At 46.6% G+C, this 21,208-nt stretch overlaps 1 protein-coding gene and 1 long non-coding RNA gene across 7 annotated transcripts in view; one reads left to right on the top strand and one right to left on the bottom strand.

Annotated features, from left to right (window-relative positions):
* The window catches only part of MTOR (mechanistic target of rapamycin kinase), a 123,744-nt gene that overhangs the window by 73,623 nt on the left and 28,913 nt on the right, over positions 1–21,208 (top strand). For all 6 annotated transcript variants that reach the window (XM_086344468.1, XM_086344471.1, XM_086344469.1 and 3 more), the window contains 6 exons: positions 9,628–9,703; positions 12,491–12,630; positions 16,819–16,919; positions 18,608–18,723; positions 19,889–19,966; positions 20,154–20,261. In XM_086344468.1, coding sequence (XP_086200594.1) covers positions 9,628–9,703; positions 12,491–12,630; positions 16,819–16,919; positions 18,608–18,723; positions 19,889–19,966; positions 20,154–20,261 — 619 coding nt within the window. The remainder of the gene's footprint in view (positions 1–9,627; positions 9,704–12,490; positions 12,631–16,818; positions 16,920–18,607; positions 18,724–19,888; positions 19,967–20,153; positions 20,262–21,208) is intronic.
* Positions 17,320–19,891, bottom strand: LOC147356642 (uncharacterized). The gene is made up of 2 exons (XR_015143399.1): positions 19,432–19,891; positions 17,320–17,644 (listed from the first exon to the last, which is right to left on the bottom strand). It is a non-coding gene; the product is annotated as an uncharacterized LOC147356642 (long non-coding RNA).

Raw genomic sequence — 21,208 nt, 5'->3', positions numbered from 1 at the left:
TCTTCATTTCATTCTGGATATGAAGAAGCAGAAAGGAGGAGAAAATCCTCCAGGCCTCACCAGAAAAGAAGCAGTGCTCATTGTTGTAGAATAAAAAGATAATGGCCAATTTGTCAAGAAGTGTTGACAAGAAAGATAAAGTTGGAAGTAATTAACTGGCTGACATGCTGGGAGTGATGTGCCTGCCAGTGGCTCCCTAAATCAGCCAGAGCCTTGGAAATGTGACAGCCATTCATCATTTTTACAACACGCCTCTGACAGGCCCCTGGGTTGCAAACCTGGCCAGCACAAATCGTGTGCTTTGACACTCCAGGGCTCTGCGGCTTCTCAGTGCCTCATGCTGGTTGTGCTAGGGCATTTAGGCCCCGTTTATCCAGCCAGGGGATGCTGGAAGTGATGAGTGAAATGGGACAGCTTGTCCAGCTTATTGCTGGACCCTGTGTCCATCCTCTGGGTGGCTGCTCTGATTCCCAGGGGCAAGCCTACAGACACCTGCAGGACGAATCCCCTGTGAGCTCCTGCCACACCTTGGTGGCTTAGCTAGTGCTGCTCTCACCCGGCCACAAGGGTGTGCCCAAGAGACTGGTTTAGACATAAGATCCAGCGCAGGACATTTTCTTACACAGCTGTTAAAAAGTTTTTGTGAAGGCTCCGGATAAAGTGGGAAATGCCTGTGTCATGTAAAAAAGCAGAATACAGTACTATATCATCACTCTGACTAGCACTATGTCTAAAATATGCATTTATACAGAATATACATAGGCAAAAGTATCATTTTGATATCGTGAACTCCCACTCCAATTTTTTAAATTAAAAAATGTCTTATATATATATACACAGACACAGACACACACACACACACCTCCCGCTACCAGTATTGAAAGGGGCTTTCCAGGTGATGCTAGTGACATAGAACCCATCTACCAATGCAGGAGATGTAAGAGACGTGGGTTCAATCTCTGGGTTGGGAAGATCCCCTGGAGGAGGGCACGGCAACGCACTCCAATATTCTTGCCTGGAGAATCCCATGGATAGAGGAGGCTGGTGGGCTACATAGAGCCCATGGAAGAGCCAGACACAACTGAAGCAATTTAGCACATATGCACCAGAATTGAAAAGATAGGAATTTTTTTCTCTCCTTTCCCTAATCTGCACTTGTTAGCTTCTGTCTTCTAAATTCTTTTTGCTTTTCATTTTTGGCTGTGCACGGGCTTTCCCCAGTTGTGGAGAACAGGCACTACTCTAGTTGCAGTATGCAGGCTTCTCATCGAGGCAGCTTCTCTTGTGGTGGTGCACAGGCTCAGCAGATGTGGTACCCGGGCTTGGTTGCCCCGAGGCATGTGGACTCTCCCTGGACCAGGGACCAAACCTGTGCCCCCTGCATTGGTAGGTGGATTCTCTTTTGTTTCCTTCAAATTTATTTATTTTTTAAATTGGGGGATAATTGCTTTATACTGTTATTTGGTTTCTGCCATACATCAGCATGAATCAGCCATAGGTATACATATGAACCCTTCCTCTTGAAACTCCCTCCCACCTCATCCCAGCCCTCTTGGTTGTCACACAGCTCTGGGTTGAGCTCCCTGTGTTATACAGCAACTTCCCATTAGCTATCTATTTTACATTATAGTAATGTATATATTTTAATGCTACTCTCTCAATTCATCCCACCCTCTCCTGCCCCTGCAGTGTCTGTAAGTCTCTTCTCTGTGTCTGAGTCTCTGTTCCTATCCTGCAGATGTGTTCATCAGTACCAGTTTTCTAGATTCCATATATATGCATTAATACATGATAGTTGTTTTTCTGACTTACTTCACTCTGTATAACAGGCTCTAAGTTCATCCACCTCACTAGAACTGACTCCAATTCATTCCTTTCTATGGCTGAGTACTATTCCATTGTATATATGTACCACAACCTCTTTATCCACTCATCTGTTACAGACATCTAGGTTGCTTCCATCCCTTGGCTGCTGTAAATAGTGCTGCAGTGAACACTGGGGTGCATCTGTCTTTTTCAGTTATGATTTTCTCAGGGTGTATGCCCAGTCGTGGGATTGCTGGGTCATATGGTAGTTTTCTTCTTAGTTGTTTTTTTTTTTTTTTTAAGAAATCACCATACTGTTATCCAAATAGATGGATTCTTAACCACTGGGCCAAAAGAGAAGTCCTGTCTTTTTTATTTTTAAGGTCCCACTTTCTCACATACAGATCTGGCAAGTCTTCTAGGTACTATGACAGACATGTCACTTATACCGTGACCAGACAAAGGAAAAAGTGGAGACAAGTCAGAACTCTTCACCCTTAATCCACTCTGGGGTAAGGCGTCAGGAGCCCATTTGATGCCGAGGCAGCCCACCTCTCTTGTATCACATTCTTTTTGTCTTCGTGCCTTAGGCCCCCAAGAGTTCCAGGGACACCAAATGTCCCAGCTTTGAAACCTTCTAACAAGGCCAGCCTCCACTTTTTTAATGTTTAGAAGAGAAGTAAAGTTACTTTTCCTAAGTTCTTGGAGCAAGAAAGGAAAGTTTGACCTGCCAGATCCTGGGTGCTATCTTCACAACCTGACTGTGACTTTAAGTGAGGGAACTGTAACGCCTGCCGGTTCCCTCTGCTCTCCCTGCCACCTGCTTTTTAGCTGCCCCACTGCCTTTCTCTGGCGTGCATTTTAGACGTTCTTACCTTGCCTTCTGTCTTCACTGCTGTCCTGCTCAAAAAGGCACTGTCATCCCCTTGAGCTCCCCAGAGCCCCAGGGAGCTGCCTCATGATAATAGCAGGGCCCGACAAACCCTGGATCTTCCTGACTCTGTACAGGAATCAAGCAGTTGTGTTTCTAATCACCCATTGGACACAGAGATGAATCTTGGTGCTAGAAAAAGTGACAGGGATGGTCTGAAGCAGCTACTGGTTCTAAGAGAGAAATAAGAAAGATACAGCTTGATTCAGCATAAAATGGGTCCCATTGGCCTCACAACTTGGCTGGTCACGAACTCCTCAGCGAGACCTGCCGAGGTCCCTTGTCAACTGTGTTGCGTGTCACCAGCCCAGCACTGAGGGAATTCAGAGAATTCTTCCTTGACAGGAAACCAAATAAAATGCAGACGGTAGTCTGCACTAGAAATAGACAGGAGAGAGAAGGCCCAGAGCCATTTGGGAAGCCAGTGCATGACATTCTCATAAATTCCTGACAGGAGCACCAGGAAGCCTGAGTAGTCCCCCAGATGCCACTGCAGACGCTCCTCGTGTGACTGGCTTTGCTGTGGGTTCCGGCTAGTGTTGAGTGCGCCTGCATCACTTTGCTCTTAGTAGCCAAAGGTCACCAAGGCTGAGAGATGGGGTCGATGACCAAATGAACTCTACCGGGAGGAATTCCCAGGCCAGAGGATTTTGGATTTGACGTCAGTCCAGAAGCCTGTGGAACAGTGACTTAGGAGACGATAGAGTTCCTCAGGTTTCCCTTCCAGTGGTAGGAATGGCATTTGGATGGTGAGCCAGCGACCCCCCTATTGGTTTGCTAACAAGTTGGGGTTAGAACCTGGAGCAGTTCATGATCTACCCTTTGTTCAGGAGCATCCTCAGTGATACTGGTCGCCACTTGCCTGTGGAAAGCCCTGAGGAAGAGCTCAAAAGGGAGAGTCATGGGAAAGCAGACAGGCCCTGCACCGAGCACTCGCTTCTCATCCATCACTCTTGACAGGAAACCCACCAAGGCAGTGAGAAGCTCCCTCATGCCTGAGTTCCTTGCTCGCTTACACACTTTCCCTACATTTGGAAAGAGATTTTCAGATAGTGAAGAAAAGATGCCTGGGGTAATCTGTGTAGTATAGAAGACAATGAGGCCATTTCTTATTGTTAATTTGACTCAATTCTAGAAAGTGCTTCCCTCACTTGTGAATTTTCCCAGTTTCAAGCTCTTCAACTCAGCTTCCTTTAATAAAAATTAAATCTTGGAATAGGAGAGGGGAGGTGGGCATGAATGAGTGAATATGTCTGAATAATTGCCTTTTCCCTTCTTGACATCCTAATTCATTGAGTTTTCCTGTCTTCATTGTATTTCTAACACCAGGTTCATTTGTGGGCTCAGCGTTTTATTCTGTGGGTAGGCAGCTTCTGTTTGCTGTATAGATTCGCAACTATATGAAACCTCAACTGGTTTTTCTCACTGGGATATGAAGTAAAATATAAATATACCACAACACTGATGCTGAAGACAGCAGCTAAGCCATCTTAGCCTTCTGGCCTCAGTGGGCATGGAGAGGAGATAGGCCCTGTGGTCGACTGTCATCTCTATGTTGTTGTGGGCATATTACTGTCGAAGCCTCCCTCTCTCTAAACTTGTTTGTCCGCCCAACCAGCGTCAGTGAGGTCTGGTTTGTGTCGTTAAGCATTCCTCTGCTGTTGGGCTAATTTTTGAACAGTTTGCCCTTTATAAGCCTCCAGCGTTAATAGGGAAAGACTCCAGGGTACACACGGGAACGTTTATAGAACAGGCTGTGGAAGACTCCCAGCTGCCCCGTAAATGAGAGCTCCTCATCAGGGGGACTTCTGAGCAAAGGTGATCTCTGCACGTGAGTCACACATACTGTCTCTCCCTTCAGTGTCATAAAAGCACATCTGAGTTTCAACGGGGAGTATCTCAAAGGATGGTCTTGTGTCACCCAAGTAGGCAGGCAACAGGGGACTTAGTAGCTGGGAACTGCTGCATTTCCGTGGAGGCTTACTTATGCCCCACTTCACAGCCTGGACTCTGTCTATATGCCTGGCAGCCTCAAACAAGCGCCCCAGAAAAATCCGCTGTGGCTGCATGGGGACTGTCCTCCTGGGAGGCATGGAGGCAGTGGCTTCTGAAGGGAAATCAAAAATAGGGAATGGGAGGGACTTCCCTGGCAGTCCAGTGGTTACGACTTCAGCTTCCAGAGGGCTCGGGTTCAATACCTCCTTGGGGAACTAAGATCCCAGAGGGTAGGTGATGCAGCCAAAAAAAAAAAAAAACAAAACTAGGGAATGGCAGCTTAGGGGTCAGAGCAGGGTGTCAACCACAGTATGAGAGAGGAGGCTAAAGTGAAGTGCAGTAGGGCTCCTGTCCTGTATGGTTCCATCTGTTCCCTGCTTTCAGTCACTTACTTCACATATACTTGCTTGGTGCCCACTGATGCGGGGAGTAGACAGCTGACACACTTTCCTCCTCCTGCAGAGCTGTACCCTTAGTTATTACTTGAGATCCTTTTAAACGTACAGTTTTGAAGTGAAAGGATAGCCCTCGGGGCTACAGCTTCTTTCTATGCAAAATGGAAATGTTAATAGTAGTGTCTACTTCGTAGGGTTAAGAGATCATGGATCAGCAGTAGTCAGCACAGTGCCTGGCACCTACAGAGCTCTCAGTAAATTTAGGTATCTTGTTGTTGCTAAAATCCTTGGCCTCACATGATGAAGTGCCAGAAGCCGTGGAGGAGGGATAAAAAGTTAAGATCTTAAATAAGGTGGCGGACTCTCTGAAGCACTGAGAGAATCTACAGATCCTCAGCCCTGCACTGTGTCCTCCAGCAGCCTTGCAGGCACATGTGGAAGACTCCCTGGGGGGAAAAGAAGAGAGAGGTGCATTAGGGAGAAAGTTCTGTGGGAAAGAAGAATGCAAACAGGAGAAAATTAACAGGGAGAGAACAGCCAGTTAACTTGAAATCTCTCCTCTCTGAACAGTTGACTGTAGGTGCATACGGTCTCCTTTCTTTCGGGTCCTCAAACCAGAACTTAATTTATCAAAGGGACCCTTTTTCTCTGCTCACGCTCCTTTTTCATGGGTATGTTTTAGTCCATTTAGTCAAAGTTGTTGTTTTTCAGTGACTGTCCTTACAGTTGGACAAGAGCTTAGCTTGCATGTCAAGCTGTATGCCCAGTTTTCCTGACCATTGATGGAGGGCTGGTCAGTAAGTCCTCAATGAGCCCAACCCCTCTCCTTCCCACAGGGCTCTGTCTGCATCCTCACCTGCCTCCACACATACTCAAGTGGGAAGTACTATACAGGTGTCTTATTTGAACTTGCTCTTAAAGGAGTTGGGGCCATGTGATGAGTTTTCTTGTCACATTTGCAAAGCTATGTTGGTCTGTCCTTAGAGGAGGTAGGTCAAAGTCATTGCAATAGTAAGGTAAAATCTGTATTTCTCCTCTGAGGTCTCTAGTTACAACTTCCTGATTTTGATCAGTTTCTTGTAAAATTCTCCTTTTTATGTATAATGAGTAGGAGAGTGAAGGGGGAAATGGCTTTCGCTTGCTTTTGTTTTTGTTGCTTTATCCCAGAGGAAGGCGAGTTTTGGTAATGTTTATAAATTGATCTTGAAAATAGAATATGTTCCAGAACATGAGATTGGAAGACAGTTCTTAGAACTCCTGGACTTTTTATGTCTGATTCTTAGAGTTAACTTTTTTTGGTTCAGGCAAAGAACACTTTCCGTATCTTTCTCATCAAAATACTTTATATTCCTACAAGGGCCATCCCAGTAGTCCACATTAGGACTCAAAGTAGTATATAGACTATATCATTATAGATAGTTACATATGATATATTACATATTTCAGTATGAAAGTGTTAATCGCTCAGTCGTGTCTGACTCTTTCTGACCCTATGGACTGTAGCCCGCCAGGCTCCTCTGTCCATGGGATTCTCCAGGCAAGAATACTGGAGTGGGTAGCCATTCATTTCTCCAGGGGATCTTCTCAACCTAGCTATTGAACATGGATCTCCCACATTGCAGGCAGATTCTTTATCGTCTGAGCTACCAGAGAAGCCCAGTATAATATATCATAAGTAATATGTAGAATATATACTGGATTTCTTATTTCCTGTCTTCTTATACTGCCAAATCTTTACTTGGGCTCAAGGAATTAGATGATCACAAATATATATACCCAGTAGTATTGATTACTAATACAGTTTGCACAGCCCCACATAAGTGAGAACAAAGTTAAGAACTTGACTTTTGAGGCCAAGAGGAATAGGAAACTGCCTGACAGTGAGCATGCAGTGGAGGGAGTCCCTTCGGACTCAGATTTTCATTCTCAGCTTTGAACTCTCACAGGGCTGCCTAAAGAAAACCATGACATTACAGCATCACTTTGAAATTAAAAATATTTCTGAATCCTGCAGCAGAAAGCTATGGAAAACATTCAGGTTCAGTGCTTTGCTTGGGACCTGCTCAGAAGCGCCAAAGAGTCTGTGCAGTAGATTCCACACAAGGTGACCTGTCTCCTCCTGTAAGTAAAGGAGAAGGGTGTCTGTACAGCTACTTTCACCTCTGTACAGACCTTGAGCTTGGAGCCCACTCGAATAGTCCTGTTCAAGATGGAACTTGCATGGATGGTTGCCTAGTGCTGGCTCAAGTCTGAACATTCAGTTCAGTTCAGTTCAGTCGCTCAGTCGTGTCCGACTCTTTGCAACCCCATGAATTGCAGCACACCAGGCCTCCCTGTCCATCACCATCTCCCGGAGTTCACTCAGACTCACGTCCATTGAGTCAGTGATGCCATCCAGCCATCTCATCCTCTGTCGTCCCCTTCTCCTCCTGCCCCCAATCCCTCCCAGCATCAGTCTTTTCCAGTGAGTCAACTCTTCGCATGAGGTGGCCAAAGTACTGGAGTTTCAGCTTTAGCATCATTCCTTCCAAAGAAATCCCAGGGCTGATCTCCTTCAGAATGGACTGGTTGGATCTCCTTGAAGTCCAAGGGGCTCTCAAGAGTCTTCTCCAACACCACAGTTCAAAAGCATCAATTCTTCGATGCTCAGCTTTCTTCACAGTCCAACTCTCACATCCATACATGACCACAGGAAAAACCATAGCTTTGACTAGACGGGCCTTTGTTGGCAAAGTAATGTCTCTGCTTTTGAATATGCTATCTAGGTTGGTCATAACTTTTCTTCCAAGGAGTAAGCGTCTTTTAATTTCATGGCTGCAGTCACCATCTGCAGTGATTTTGGAGCCCCCCCCCCAAAAAAAAAAAGTCTGAACATTAGACATATGTTTTTTCTGTACTCAAACATATAAGTAAAATTCCAGAAGCTTCTATCCTTGGACAAAAACAGATGAAGGAAGAAGCACATATAAGAACCTGTTTATATGCTTAATTTCATATCCATTATTTCATTTGATTCCCTAAAGAATGCCGTGAAGGAGACAGTAAGATTGCTTCAGGTTGTATGGAGACTGTCCCTGTTCATGTGGGCCTTGGGGAAAGTCACTGCCCTCCCAGGCCTCTGTCTCCCCAGGAGTAAAACAGGCCTAATAATACCCTTCCCTACCCACTCTCTCAGGGATGCATGAGGTCAGAGGAGCAATAGATTGGAAAGATTGTTTGAGATGTGATTTGCAAACATGAGGCATTCGATTATTACTTTCACAAATGTTAACTTTTCTAGTTCATCAGATTTCTGGGCAGTTACCTCTCAGTTTTATTGGAAGAAATGTGGTGGAATTTGAATTTTTAAAAATAGTATTTTATAACACCAATCTCTTGCCATATTACCACGTTGAACCCACATCCTGGAATTTCCCAAAACCACTTAAAAATTAATTTGAATCCAGTAGACAGTTTGTCCTTAGGGCAGTAAATTAGATCCTAGCTTGTTAAACCAGTCTGGACTCCCAAGCTGGTCTGTCACATTTTGCTCCCTACCTGTGAACAGACACGGTCATTATTATACCATAGTTTTCTCAGGCCTGCTCCCTCCCTCTCTTCCTTCCTTCCCATAACTCAAGCTCATGTTTAGTGTAGGGTTAGCTGCTCTTTACCTCCCTGTTGGAACTAGGGACTGAGCCTTGCAGCTCCTCTCCATTTCAGAATGTCTTCACAGCCTCTCTGATGAACCAACTCCAGGCGGCAAGCCTTCCAGCTTTTCTGCCTAGTTGCCCCAATATAGTTACAGTCCTCCAGCCCCAACTGCCCTTAGGATGACATCAGCAGCGTTGTGTGTGGTTATGAAAAACATTTCTCCACCAGAGACCAGGCAAGTGCCTTGGGATGTGGTCCCTTCACAGCCTGCTTCAGAGGCAGAGCACGGTCTTGCGAGAGGGACTAAGGGGGCATCTGGATTTGAAAGACATGGACCTCATCAGTGAGCAGTTGAGACAGCTGCACAGCCATAGGCCCCAGGGTTCTCTGTCATTGACGTGGATGACCCAGCCTCAGGGCCACTTCTGTGTCTCCCACAGAGCCTGATGGTTTCTATTTGTTTTGGTTATTCTTATCATTGAGACATAAAAGCTAAAAGTTCAGAGGTACCTCATCTGTTGTGTTGGTTGGGATGGTTCTGGAGCCAGGGTTTCTTAGTTCAAAAACAGACGTGTGCTGCCTGACGTCTGATATCAGAGAGGAAACCAGTCAGTCTGCTGCTTGGAGGAAGGGCCCCAGGCAGGTGAGGCCTCCTGTCCACCAGATGTGGCCCCTTCAAGATAAGGAGTGTGAGGTCAAGATGAAATTATCAGGCCACAGTGGTAATATAATAGGTAACTGATGTTCTTTCTGCTTCTGTAAGACGTTGTCCCCAACGTGCTGGTGAGCCATCTGCCCACAAGCGACCCTGCCCTTCCCACCCTCCGACATGTTGAGTATAACCTCCGCTTCCTTTTGTTTTCCCAGCATTAATAATAAGCTGCAGCAGCCAGAGGCAGCTGCTGGGGTGTTGGAGTATGCCATGAAGCACTTTGGAGAGCTGGTAAGTGTCTCATTCCTTTTAGAAGAGCAAGGGGCAGCTACCTGGCTAGGGAAGCACTAGGCCACAGCCTTGAGAAAGTTACTTTCCTTTTCTGTTTTTTCCCCAATTATTAACAGCCTGATGCTGACTTACCTGTATCTTGAGGCTGAGGGAAGCAGTGGCCATATAGAGTATATTCAGGCTAAACAGAGATTGTGAGGACAGAATCTAATGAACAGTAATGACTTGTATTTATCAAATAGCATATGCCTAACTCTTTGCTATGTGCTTTATGTACTTCATCTAATTCAGTCCTCATAGCAACCTGTGAACAGGTACTATTGTTATCCCATTTTACAGGGATGAGAGGGACTTGAGGCTCAGTATATACTTCGGAAGAAACCATGACTAATTCTCCAGAAAAAATATGCCATAATTTATACATGATATTGAGGGATTGTTCCATTTCATTACTGCTTATATAGTTTCTTCCTTCCTGCCATCTTTGCCCAACCAATATTAAAATGTTTCCGTTACTCTCTGTGGTCTTGGGCGGGTGCTTTGGTAACTTCCTAACCATATATAAACATTGATTTAATCAACTTAACACTGGCTTCCTGGAAGTTCAAGAAGTTCTGGGTCCATATATTTGATGAGGAACCTTTTATTAGTTATGCCAGTCACTTACTCCAGTTTGCCTTAATCAAGAGCCCAGTGTGTTAGAGTAAAGAAAATTGACTACTTCACTGCCTTATGTAATGGCTGGTCAATTGGACTGAAAATTTTAAGGGAGTATTTTGCCATCTTGAGCACATGCCTGTAACTCAGCTAAGAAAGCATCTCCAGATGACAAAACAGAAAGGACTGTGTCTCATCCATCTTTGCCACAACCTTGTTTGCAGAGGGAAGAAAGTCAGAAGAGAGGGTGCTTAATGTAGTCCACTCAGACAGAGATATCCTCTCCTTTGATATCCTTAGAGCTCAGACTGCAGTAGTTGAAACAAGGATTCCACAAACATCTGGTATTTGGGTGATTTTATATGCTGGTGGCTCAGAGTGCCAACCTTAAATGAAAAGATCCCCATCTCCAGGTTCTGAAGGTGGCCGTTAGCTCCAGGATTATTGCTAAACCCTGGTGGATTTTCTGTTATATTTAGGTAGCTGAATCATATTAAATTCGACAATGGTTTGCTTTTTCTTGGCAGAGCCTGTGCTTTCTCAGCACAGTTTATGTAACAGCAATCTCATTAGAATTGTGATTCATTGCTTAAACCTTATAGTTCCTGCAATCTATTGCAACTCAAAATATCCTGCCCCCTACCTGACCTGCTCCATACGCTGCTCCCCCTACTTTCTGCTTGTTCATACTGAGTGGGTACCATATGTTAGTACCCACTTTTCCACCCAGTATAGAAATTCAAAATGGGAAATGTACCAGTGTTCCTTTTTAATTTAAGAGTTTTTAATGTTACAGTCTCTGAAGCCACTCTTTTCTAAGTTGTGTCTTTCATATTTAGGCATAGTGGAGCAGTATGATTCTAAACGAGCTCAGGAAATGAAGCTTAGAGCCCATTTTGACAAACTCCACTGCACACGGACACTGGGGCAAAGGCTGTTGTGGCCGCAGATGAGGACAGGGCAAGCGGAGGGGACTGGCTCTGCCGAAGACAAATGAGGGGAAGTAGGCACAGGTTAATGGCCTAAAATAGACATGACCTCCTCACAGCCGTTCAAGAAGAAAAGATTCTTTCAGAGAACTTAATAGCACATAGCTGTGCTCATACATGCTACTCAAATTAGAGTTTTATTTGGCAAGGAGAAGGAGCGTAATAGGGAGAATGAATGGGGGCCCTGCATCGTGTCACACAAACGCTGCTGCAGGATCAGATTGTTGTTAAAGAAATCCCTGGAGAGCTGCTCCCTGGCCTGGTAGAGAACTAGTCGTCACCAAGCTGGCGAGGAAGAAGCCCAGAAGACAGACTGGGGTGGCGGCAGATGGAGGGCAGACAGAGACATAAAACAGTCCTCGGGCCATTCAGAGAACCGTAGTCTGCACCTTCTAGACTGCAGTGGCTGCTCATTCACGTGGCCAACACTGAATGGCAGCGTGGCACGCCATCTGCTGGGTGATGGAATCCGTCCTTGGGCCCCTGCCAGTGATGAAGCTGCCAAGTGCTCAGAGGAGGGAACATTGGATGGGAGACTGTAGAAGAAGGGAGGAAGATTTTTCCAAAGAATTTTAAGTGGCAGTGTTATATTGTATTTTAAATTATTATTTCCTGAAAGTTTAAAAATGTATTAAGTAATGCAGAGAATAAAGAGCTTTTGAAAAGCGAGTTGTTTTCCTCCAGCAAATATGCAGATGTGGCCTGGTCTCTCTGGCCTCATCAGGAAAGCAGCTGCTGGCCCTGCCAGGCGGCCCACTGTCAGCATTCCAGCAGATCCAGGCCTTGGCCTCCTTACGGGAGCCCTTGTCAGGGCTTCCTGCCATCCAGATGATTTGCCCTGTCCTTGCATGCCCACATGCTGGAGTTCTGGTGACTCCTGTGTCTGAGCAGGAAATGATGGGGAAAGACATGGCCTGACAGCTACTCTCACGTTATCCCCGGATTGTTCCAACACTGTGCCAAGGAGCCAGCATCCCCACCAGCACTGTACATACCTCTGGATACTCTGAAGGCCTACTGTGCTGGGTGCGGTATCACGCATACAACGTGGCATGCTCAAGGAAGGAAAGTCTGTGGATAAATAAAACACAGCCTTATGTTCTCTGTGCCTCACAGCAGTCCTCTCTTTTCTCCCTGGCAGGAGATCCAGGCTACCTGGTATGAGAAGCTGCACGAGTGGGAAGATGCTCTCGTGGCCTATGATAAGAAAATGGACACCAACAAGGACGACCCAGAGCTGATGCTGGGCCGCATGCGCTGCCTCGAGGCCTTGGGGGAATGGTGAGCTGCAGTGGGATGGAGGCCCAACTGCCTTGGAAAGACTTCTCCCAGAGCTCTCTCCCAAGACTCCCGCTTTTGCTTTCATTTGTTTTCCCAGGAAGCATCTCTCACTTGGGAGTGTTTCTCTATTTTGTCTCAGTGATAAATAGAAAGATTCTTTTCTTTCTCTCTCTCTCTCTTTCACATAGTCTTCGTAATGCTCTAGGACAGGACAGGAATGGGTGTGTTCCTAGGATCTACACCTGTTCTTTCTGTCTCTTAACCTTGACTGGCTGATGAAGACTTCATATTCTTACTCTGCAACCTTGATTTTTCTTTTCCTCTTTATTACCTATTGCTAGTGATTTTAGGAAAGAAGAACAGATGCCTGCTTGCAGGCAGTTACTGTACAGTTACTGAGCATACAGGGACAATGGTCTGTAGACAGCTCTGAAAGACGCACATGAGGGTGGGGCAACCTTGCAGTTTTCCTGGAGGAAGGACCAAGGCTGGGAGACAGGTGAAGAGAGTGGAGAGCGGGGATAAGGGTATTCCAGGTGGAAGCAACAGGGATGCTCAGCTGAGGACATTTGCCATGGTCTTGGTCTGGGGAGTTGTTAAGAGATGTTTTCCAGCATGAAGTGCAGTTTTTTTAAATAGCTAAAATAAAATGCCATACCACAGTCATGAACTAGTTTAACTACAGTTTTTAATAACAAATGCCTTACTACCTCCCCAGGAGCAGATATCTCTGCTTTCTCTTGCTTGTAAGACTGAGGGCCCTCCATTCATTCATTCAACCAGTCATTATTGAGTGCTTGCCCACTGCCAGCATCTGTGCTGGGGCCCTGAGGACACAGTGTGAACAAGAAGGGCACAGCCCCTGCCTTCTCAGAGCCGACAGGGCAGATGACCAGGCCGCTGTAGCACTGAGTGAATATAGTTATAAAGGAGAAGCCCAGGGTTGGTGGGATAGAAGAAGGGGCCCTAATCCTGACTTGGAAGGCTCTGGAAGGCTTCCAGGAAGAAGTGCTCTAACTCGGGCCTAGACAGTGAGGAGGATTGAGCACAGTATTATGTTACGGGTTCTGAAAGTTCAGTGTGGCTGTGGGGTCAGGTGTGATACAGAAAAGAGATAAGAGGTGGGGCAGGAGAACTTGGCAAGGCCCAGGCCAAGTCGGGCTTGTAGACCAAGTTAGAGCTTGAACTTTATTTAACCAAAGGGCTGTTGCTAGGCCATTCTCCAAACCCCACAGAATTTTTTTCTTTGCATTCTTTCATTCATTGCCCTGGATTGCTCACCTCTTCCCGTTTTTCTCCTTTGAAATTCTCTGCATCTTTCAAGCTGCACCTGAACTGTTTCTTCCTCTTGGAAACCTGTCCTGCCTTCCCCCTTTCACAGTTAGAAACAACCACTGTCCAACCCAGGGCTGGCTTGGTTGTGAGAAGTGACTTTAGGTGTGATTTTGTCTCATCTCCCCATGTGACAGTTGGGAAACTGAGACTCGTAGAAGTTGACATCTCTGCCCTGAGGCCTCTAGAGAGCAGAGTCTTCTGGGCCTCCTGACGCTGCACTTCGCAGTGCCATCCACCCCTGAAGTCTTGGATTCCTTCCAGCTTTATAATTACCTATAAAGTGTAAGTGGCCAGTGATGCTGACCAAGGGGTTTAAAAATGCAGCAGAGTAGAAGAGATTTTTAAAAGAGATGAAAGAAGCAGAATTCTTTTCCTGATCATATGCAGGTTTTTTTTTTATATGGTTTATTCAGTCAATTCTATTTAGAGTGCAGTTTTTAAATTGCTTTTGCTTTGAGTATATATCCTGAACGTGCCTGAGGCAGGTGTTCACCGGAGGTGGCTGTCTGGCACGATCTGGGATTACCAGTGAGTGGAAGACCCCCTTTCCCCATGCTTACAAGAAATAGCTCCCCCTCCCCCAGCTCCAGCCCCGGCCACACCTGCAGCCACATGAAGCTAAGTAAGCCCCCTCCCCACAGTTCCCTTGCATGGCCTCTGCATCCTGAGGACAGATTCCCTGGGAATGACATCCCAGACAGCCAAGTACTTAGGTGTTCCAGATCGAAGAATGCTCCCCCAGGCTTTTGGCTGATGCTCTAGGCAAGAAAGTCAGTCTTGGAGGACCTTTTACCCAAACCTCCTTGGAGTCACAAAGAGTTGTCAGAGAACCTCTTCGTGGTTGTCCCATAGACAGTCTCATACTTTTTCTCTATTTGGTTCTTTTCCCCTCCCCGCCTTTGAGAGTTAGGTAGGAGTTAGTATATTCTGCATTCTTATTTGTAAGAAGTCTTTGTAGGAGAGGAAGCCTGCCTCTGTGCACACTGACCAGGGTCTGACAGCTGTTGACACAGTTGCAGCTCGAAGGCGGTGCCCGTATCCTCTGGCGGGCCTCCTCTCTAAGATGCCGCTCTACAGTGCTCCTTGCTTTGTCTCTGGAGGTGACAGTATGTGGTGTTTCACACTGAACTCACTCCCCGGCTCAAGGTGAAGAGCAGAGCAAAATCTCAGACTTGGAACACAGAAATGGAATGTCCTGACGAAACAGTAGAGGGAGGCTGAAGTGCCTGTGGCTGTGAGCTGTACAAATTTGAATTCTAGAGTTGGAAGGACCATTCAGAGTGAGAACATCGCTTTTCTTTAGCTCCAGGCAGGATTCCCACCAGAATACGCTGCCCAGAGGATCTGTGCTGTGCCCTGAGCCAGTGGTTCTCAAACAGTGGCCCTTGGATCACAGCATCTGTATCATCTAGAAACTTGTTGTTTAGTCACTCAGTCGTGTCTTTTTGTGACTCCATGGACTGTAGCCTCCCAGTCTCCTCTGTCCGTGGGGTTTCCCAGGGAAGAATACTGAAGTGGGTTGGCATTTCCTTCTCCAGATCTTCCCAATCCAGGGATCAAATTTAAGTCTTCTGCAGGAAGAGCTGCTACTGTAGGAGAACCTCCAGCAGGACCCAGAGTGAAGGTTTCTAGGTTTAGGTGGCAAGAAACCAACACTGAGGTCATCCAGCTGCTGTCACTGAGCTTCAGTAAGTCCATGGGGCAGGATGGCTGCCCACCTCCTCCTCTTTTTTATCTTGGCCATGTATTAAGCTAGAATGCTCATGTCCCTGACTGTCTTCATTATGTGCCGGAGAGACAGTGGAAGGTGATGACTGCAAGGTCGCGATGCTGGATAGTGGCCCCAAGCAGTTCTCCTGGATGTGGTCACCAGTCAGCTTCTAGGGGAGCTCAGCCTAGATCCCTTCAGCATCTTTATCTCCTCCCTATTCACAGTCCCCCAGGTCACCTTACAATGCACTTATGTCCCCAAGGCTTCTGAGCTGGGCCACTTGGAGCTTGTACCTTTTCTCTTGACTCCAATCCCAATACCAAGCTAAAATATCCTGCAGTATCTCTTTCAGAAAGCAGGAGAGATTGAGGAGTCTCCTAGCTGAGTCTTGAAGCTCACGTGAATGCAGGAGCTCATATTCCTACAGAAGCAGAGTTTTGTTTCCTTTCACTCAGAAGTGCCACATAGGAGGGCAGCAGTTTTAACTGCCAACAGGACATCTGTTCTTAAGGGATTCTGCTCTGTGTATCGAATGCATCTCATTATCTCCTAATGACACCTATACTCACAGTCATTGTACAAAATTCCGAGAGTAAACAGCATTTGGATTTCTGGTGGATGTTACCATTGTAGAGCCTTCTTCCTCTGCACAGATTGATTTCATTTGAATTTCATTTCAGACTGCAGCCATTTGTATAATACTTATAAGAGCCAATTGTCCCTATAGCTTTGAACCCAAAGTGAATGTCCAGATGTGTCTCTTCTGATTGCTTTCTCTGTAGGCCTGCCAAAGGGAAAGAGCCCAGAGTTCATTGGCATAGGAAAGAAGTTATTTAATATTTATGAAGAGGGCCAGATGTTTAGGACATTTCACGTCACATCGAGTTAGACACAGTCCCTCTCTTTGATAAACTCATTGTCAGGAAAATTCTGAGCCACCAGGCCATAGAAATGACAAATCACCAGACACTTCTCAATTATTTCATGAAAGCACTTTTTCTTTAAAGGCTTCCAGATGAAGGCAGGCCCCTATCATCCAGTTCCCCTGCAACCCCCCAGCTAACCCAAGGGGCTCTAGAGAAAAATGAGCAGGTCATGGAGGTGATTTCAGTTAACCTGATTATATAATTCTTTTCCTGCAGGGGGCAGCTTCACCAGCAGTGCTGTGAAAAATGGACTCTGGTTAATGATGAGACCCAAGCCAAGATGGCCCGCATGGCTGCTGCAGCTGCATGGGGTTTAGGTAAGGCTGCCCTCCCAGGCATGGGGAGGACAGTGAAGCTGGAGGCTCGCCTCTGAGTAGCAAGGCACTGTGGCTGCAGGCAGAGTGTCAGGTCTACAGAAGCGTGAAGCCATTCATGTCCACTTCCACCTCTTCCGTTGGTCCTTTCTGTCTTCATGGCTTTGATTAACTTGTTAGACATGCATGAAAATCTCTCTTCACAGGGAAGCCAGGGAAAACAGTGTGCAAGCATCAACACTGAGATGATTAGTGAAGTTTGCATTCTGGCTCCGTTGTCATTAGCCTCTTTCTGCGTTTCTGCTTTCCCTGGGGCCTCTGTGTCATGATCCAGTATGATTGCTGGAGTTCTACCAGCATGTTTTTACCCCACAGGAATAATGAAAGAAGTCAGCTGTCTATCTCCTTGATTTCTTAATTTTATTGTAGAATTTTCCCAACGATGATAAAAGTAAATAGTACAATGAGTCCCTATATGCTGTTCACTTCCTCCAGCAGTTACAGACATTCTGATAGTCTTGTTTTCTCTCTTCTCCTCCTTGCTGCCCAACACTCACCCACCTTTCTCACTCCCTGAGTGTTTTCAAGCAGCGATTTCCTTTTAATCCCCACAGAAAAGTGTCATGTTCTGATCTCAGGCCCCAGCAGAGAGGATTATCCATGTCTGTCCCAGAAGTACTCTTGGCCAGAGAGGGAGGGTCCGTGGGTGTCCCAGGTGGAAGCTGCACCTGTGGAGTCCAGAGGAAGGTTACATAACGTCCGCCTCCATCCCCACCCTCTGAGTCACAGAGCTCACATCCTCTCCTTTCATGAGCTCTGAGCTGGATCCAGAACATTTTTCAGAAATGAATTGCTTCCTGAGGAGTCACTCTTTGTTATTCACTTTTGCCCAGAGGCACAGAGAATGGATGCACCGGTGGTCTGGAGTGAAAGGCAGGGAAAGGCCTCATAAAATTGGGGGCCCTGCAGCGTGCAACTAATGAAGCCAGTGTCTTTTCTGCAGATGGTCATAGAAATCCTGGCATTTGAGACATGCTCACCCCACCAGGGGAAGCAAATATCGTTCCCAGATGCCACCATTTCCCCAGCCTGCCATGATATAGGACTACTGTGCTATGACCTAGCCCATCTTTCTGTTGTAACAGAGCCTCTTAAAATATTTATCGCCTCCTTCTGAGGCAGAGGTGCTGCCAGCATGAGATGAGTTAACTGTCTCATCCTGTCCCCTGTCCAGATAATGATCCATATCAGTTGTTTTCGGGAAAATGTAATTTCCAAGGTATTACTGAACTGTGAGATGCTCCACTGGTAGGGGAAAGGCTCTTGGTCTCACTGAGAGAGTCCCTGGTGAGTTCTCTAGGTTAATGAGGTGCTGCACTCCCCCTCCTGACCTCTGGGCTCATACTCATGTAGCTCCTTCCATCTCTCATGGAACTAACTCCCAGGGGCAGCCACAGAGGCCTGTGTTTGGAAGACAGCTATGATGTTGTTAAATTGGCTTGTTCAGCCTCACAGAGTATAGAGGCTCTCTGCAGGATTCTGATACATCAGCCTCAAGATTGTCCTATTTGAACCCCAAGCTAAAAGCAAGTAACAGTGACAAGGCCTATTTGATATACTGCCTTTAGCCCAGCAAGCTTACCACTCTGATATTTTCTCTGTGTATGTGTGTGCGTGTAATGCACATGTAGGTCAGTGGGACAGCATGGAAGAGTACACCTGTATGATCCCTCGGGACACCCACGACGGGGCGTTTTATAGAGCTGTGCTGGCGCTACATCAGGACCTCTTCTCCTTGGCACAACAGGTAAAAATCTATGTGTAACCAAAACTTTCTAGTATGAAATGGTAATCAAGGGTGCCCAGTTAGCTCCTAAGCACAGGGCACCTATGTAAACAGGCTCTGGCATTTGGCTCTGTGGGCTCGCTAGAATGGCTTAGGAGCCTAAGACTCAGTGAGAAGACAACTCCTAGCACATCAGCCACTTTCTGCTCTGAGAGGGACACCTGTTCTGGAAGTTACCATGTAGATTGCTTATGGAGTTGGCTTCTTGGGTCATCATGGCCTCCTTTTTACCATGTTGCTTTAGTGTTCCCTATGGTGGAGAGAAACTGTCCACTAAAGGAGGATTCAGAGAGCAGTGCGCCCCTTGCAGCAGAAATCCCACCTCTTCTGGCTGTTAGGGTATGTCACACACTGGTCACCTTCTAGGGAAGCCAGCACTTTATTTGGAAATCCTCTGCTGTCTAGCAGACTAAAATAATGAGGTGATCACACCCACCCTGTTGGGCACCAGACTGTCTTAGGTGAGGTGCTTGGGTGAATGCCCTGAGCACTCCAGGATGGGCACGTAGTCATTAACCTGAAACGTTCAAGAAAGGAAGAGTTCCCCATGCTGGGGTTTTAACAGATGAAACAGAGAAGCCTCAGACTGCAGTCCTGTGAGCTCTGGTTTACACGATGTGAAAACAGCCCTGGGCCATTCATGTTCTAGACACAAAAGCTCCCATTTACCTGGAAAGGATCGGGCATTTTTCTGCCAGTTTCAGAGACCCTCTCTTAGGAGGACAAGGTGCTTAAAAGCAGGTGGGTCATTTGAGTGCTTGCACGGTCTGTTCTTATCAGTATCCCCAGCAAGAAGAAGTTCAAAGCAGATGGATCCACAGGCTGTCCTCTAGAGATGCGAGAGCACAGTGATTCTCTTTCTAAGCACACGTCTCCCTTCCTTTGTCACCCAAGCTCTAAGACGGTGAGCTTTTGGCTGCCATATATTTCTGTTTTTTCTGAGAAATCAGAGAATGCTTTTATCTGGGCTTTCAAATCAGGTAAAAGGTTTCTTCCCTTCTTCATCACTGGGATTTCAGTGAAACAGGGAATTTGTGCATCTAGTGGGGAAGCCCAGAAATCACAGTGCTCCCCTCAGCTCCCAAGCCTGAAGCTCCATTCCTGTGCTTTTCTCGTTCTCTTCCAGTGCATCGACAAAGCCCGGGACCTACTAGACGCGGAGTTAACGGCGATGGCGGGAGAGAGCTACAGCCGGGCCTATGGGGTGAGTGTGGGCTGCCTGTGCAGTGCCAGGTTTCCAGCTCAGTTCAGTTCTTTTTGCAGAGTGGGCTCATGAGTACACACAGGCTGCTGGGAGTGTGCCTGTGGGACCAGAAGGAATGACTGAAATGAAGCCTGGCTTTTGGATTGTTCATGCTGTATTAAGTTGGAATGTGATTTGCTTCCATCAGGCCATGGTTTCTTGCCACATGCTGTCTGAGCTGGAGGAGGTTATCCAGTACAAACTTGTGCCCGAGCGACGGGAGATCATCCGCCAGATCTGGTGGGAGAGACTGCAGGTGAGCCTGGTGGAAAGCCCTGTGCCACCCTCCCCACTCCTCCAATCCCCACTGGCATCCACTCCCTGCCTCCTCACTGAGGCCCGGTATACATTCAGAGCAGAACACCCACAGACTTTTCACCTGAGCCTTTAGCTGTGAGAGAATGACCACTTTCCCAACCTCATTTTACCCTTCTCAGGGAATAAAAGAAAATAATTTTTTTTTTTTTGGTCCATGCCCCATACCTTGTGGGTTGTTAGTTCCCCAATCAGAGATCGAACCCATGCCCCCTGCAATGGACGCATTGAGTCCTAATCTAACTGGACCACCAGGAAATTCTTGAAAATATCTTAAATAAGTGACATTATGGCCAGCCAGTTGAGAATCTTGACCTCAAAATCAGTGGTTCTCAACTTCAGCTATGTGATAGAATGACCTGGTACTATGTGTTAAGTCAGTTCAGTCATGTCCAACTCTTTGCAACCCTATGGACTATAGCCCTCCAGGCTCCTCTGTGGGATTCTCCAGAATACTGGAATAGGTTGCCATGCCCTCCTCCAGGGGATCTTCCCCACCCAGGGTTTTAACCCAGGTCTCTTATGTCTCCTGAATTGGTAGGCAGGTTCTGCACCACTTGCACCACCTGGAAAGCCCAGAATGATCTGGAAAGCTTTTAAAAATTGAAATACCCAGGTCACGTCAGACCACATCAACAGAAGTCCTGGGGATAGACCCAGGATCGGTATCTTTCCAGCCTTCCCAGATAATTCCAGGATGTGGCTGATGCTGAGATCCACTGCTCTAAATCCACTTGCTGGCCACCTTTCAGTTGGAGTGGGGAGGCTGATGTTTTCATTTACTAACTTCTGCGGTTTACAGTTCCTCAGGTCTTAGTCACGCGATAATCTCTGCAAACTTTTTTCCACCGAAGTTTCCCCTCATCGAGAGACTAGTCCAAATTCTCC

This window comes from Bos grunniens, chromosome 16, assembly GCF_055505025.1.
Source record: "Bos grunniens cultivar Pamir isolate PY7600 chromosome 16, Bosgru_T2T1.0, whole genome shotgun sequence".
Taxonomy (NCBI): Eukaryota; Metazoa; Chordata; class Mammalia; order Artiodactyla; family Bovidae; genus Bos; species Bos grunniens.
Note: the sequence above shows the minus strand (reverse complement) of the source record. Positions and strands in the feature narration are given on the sequence as shown.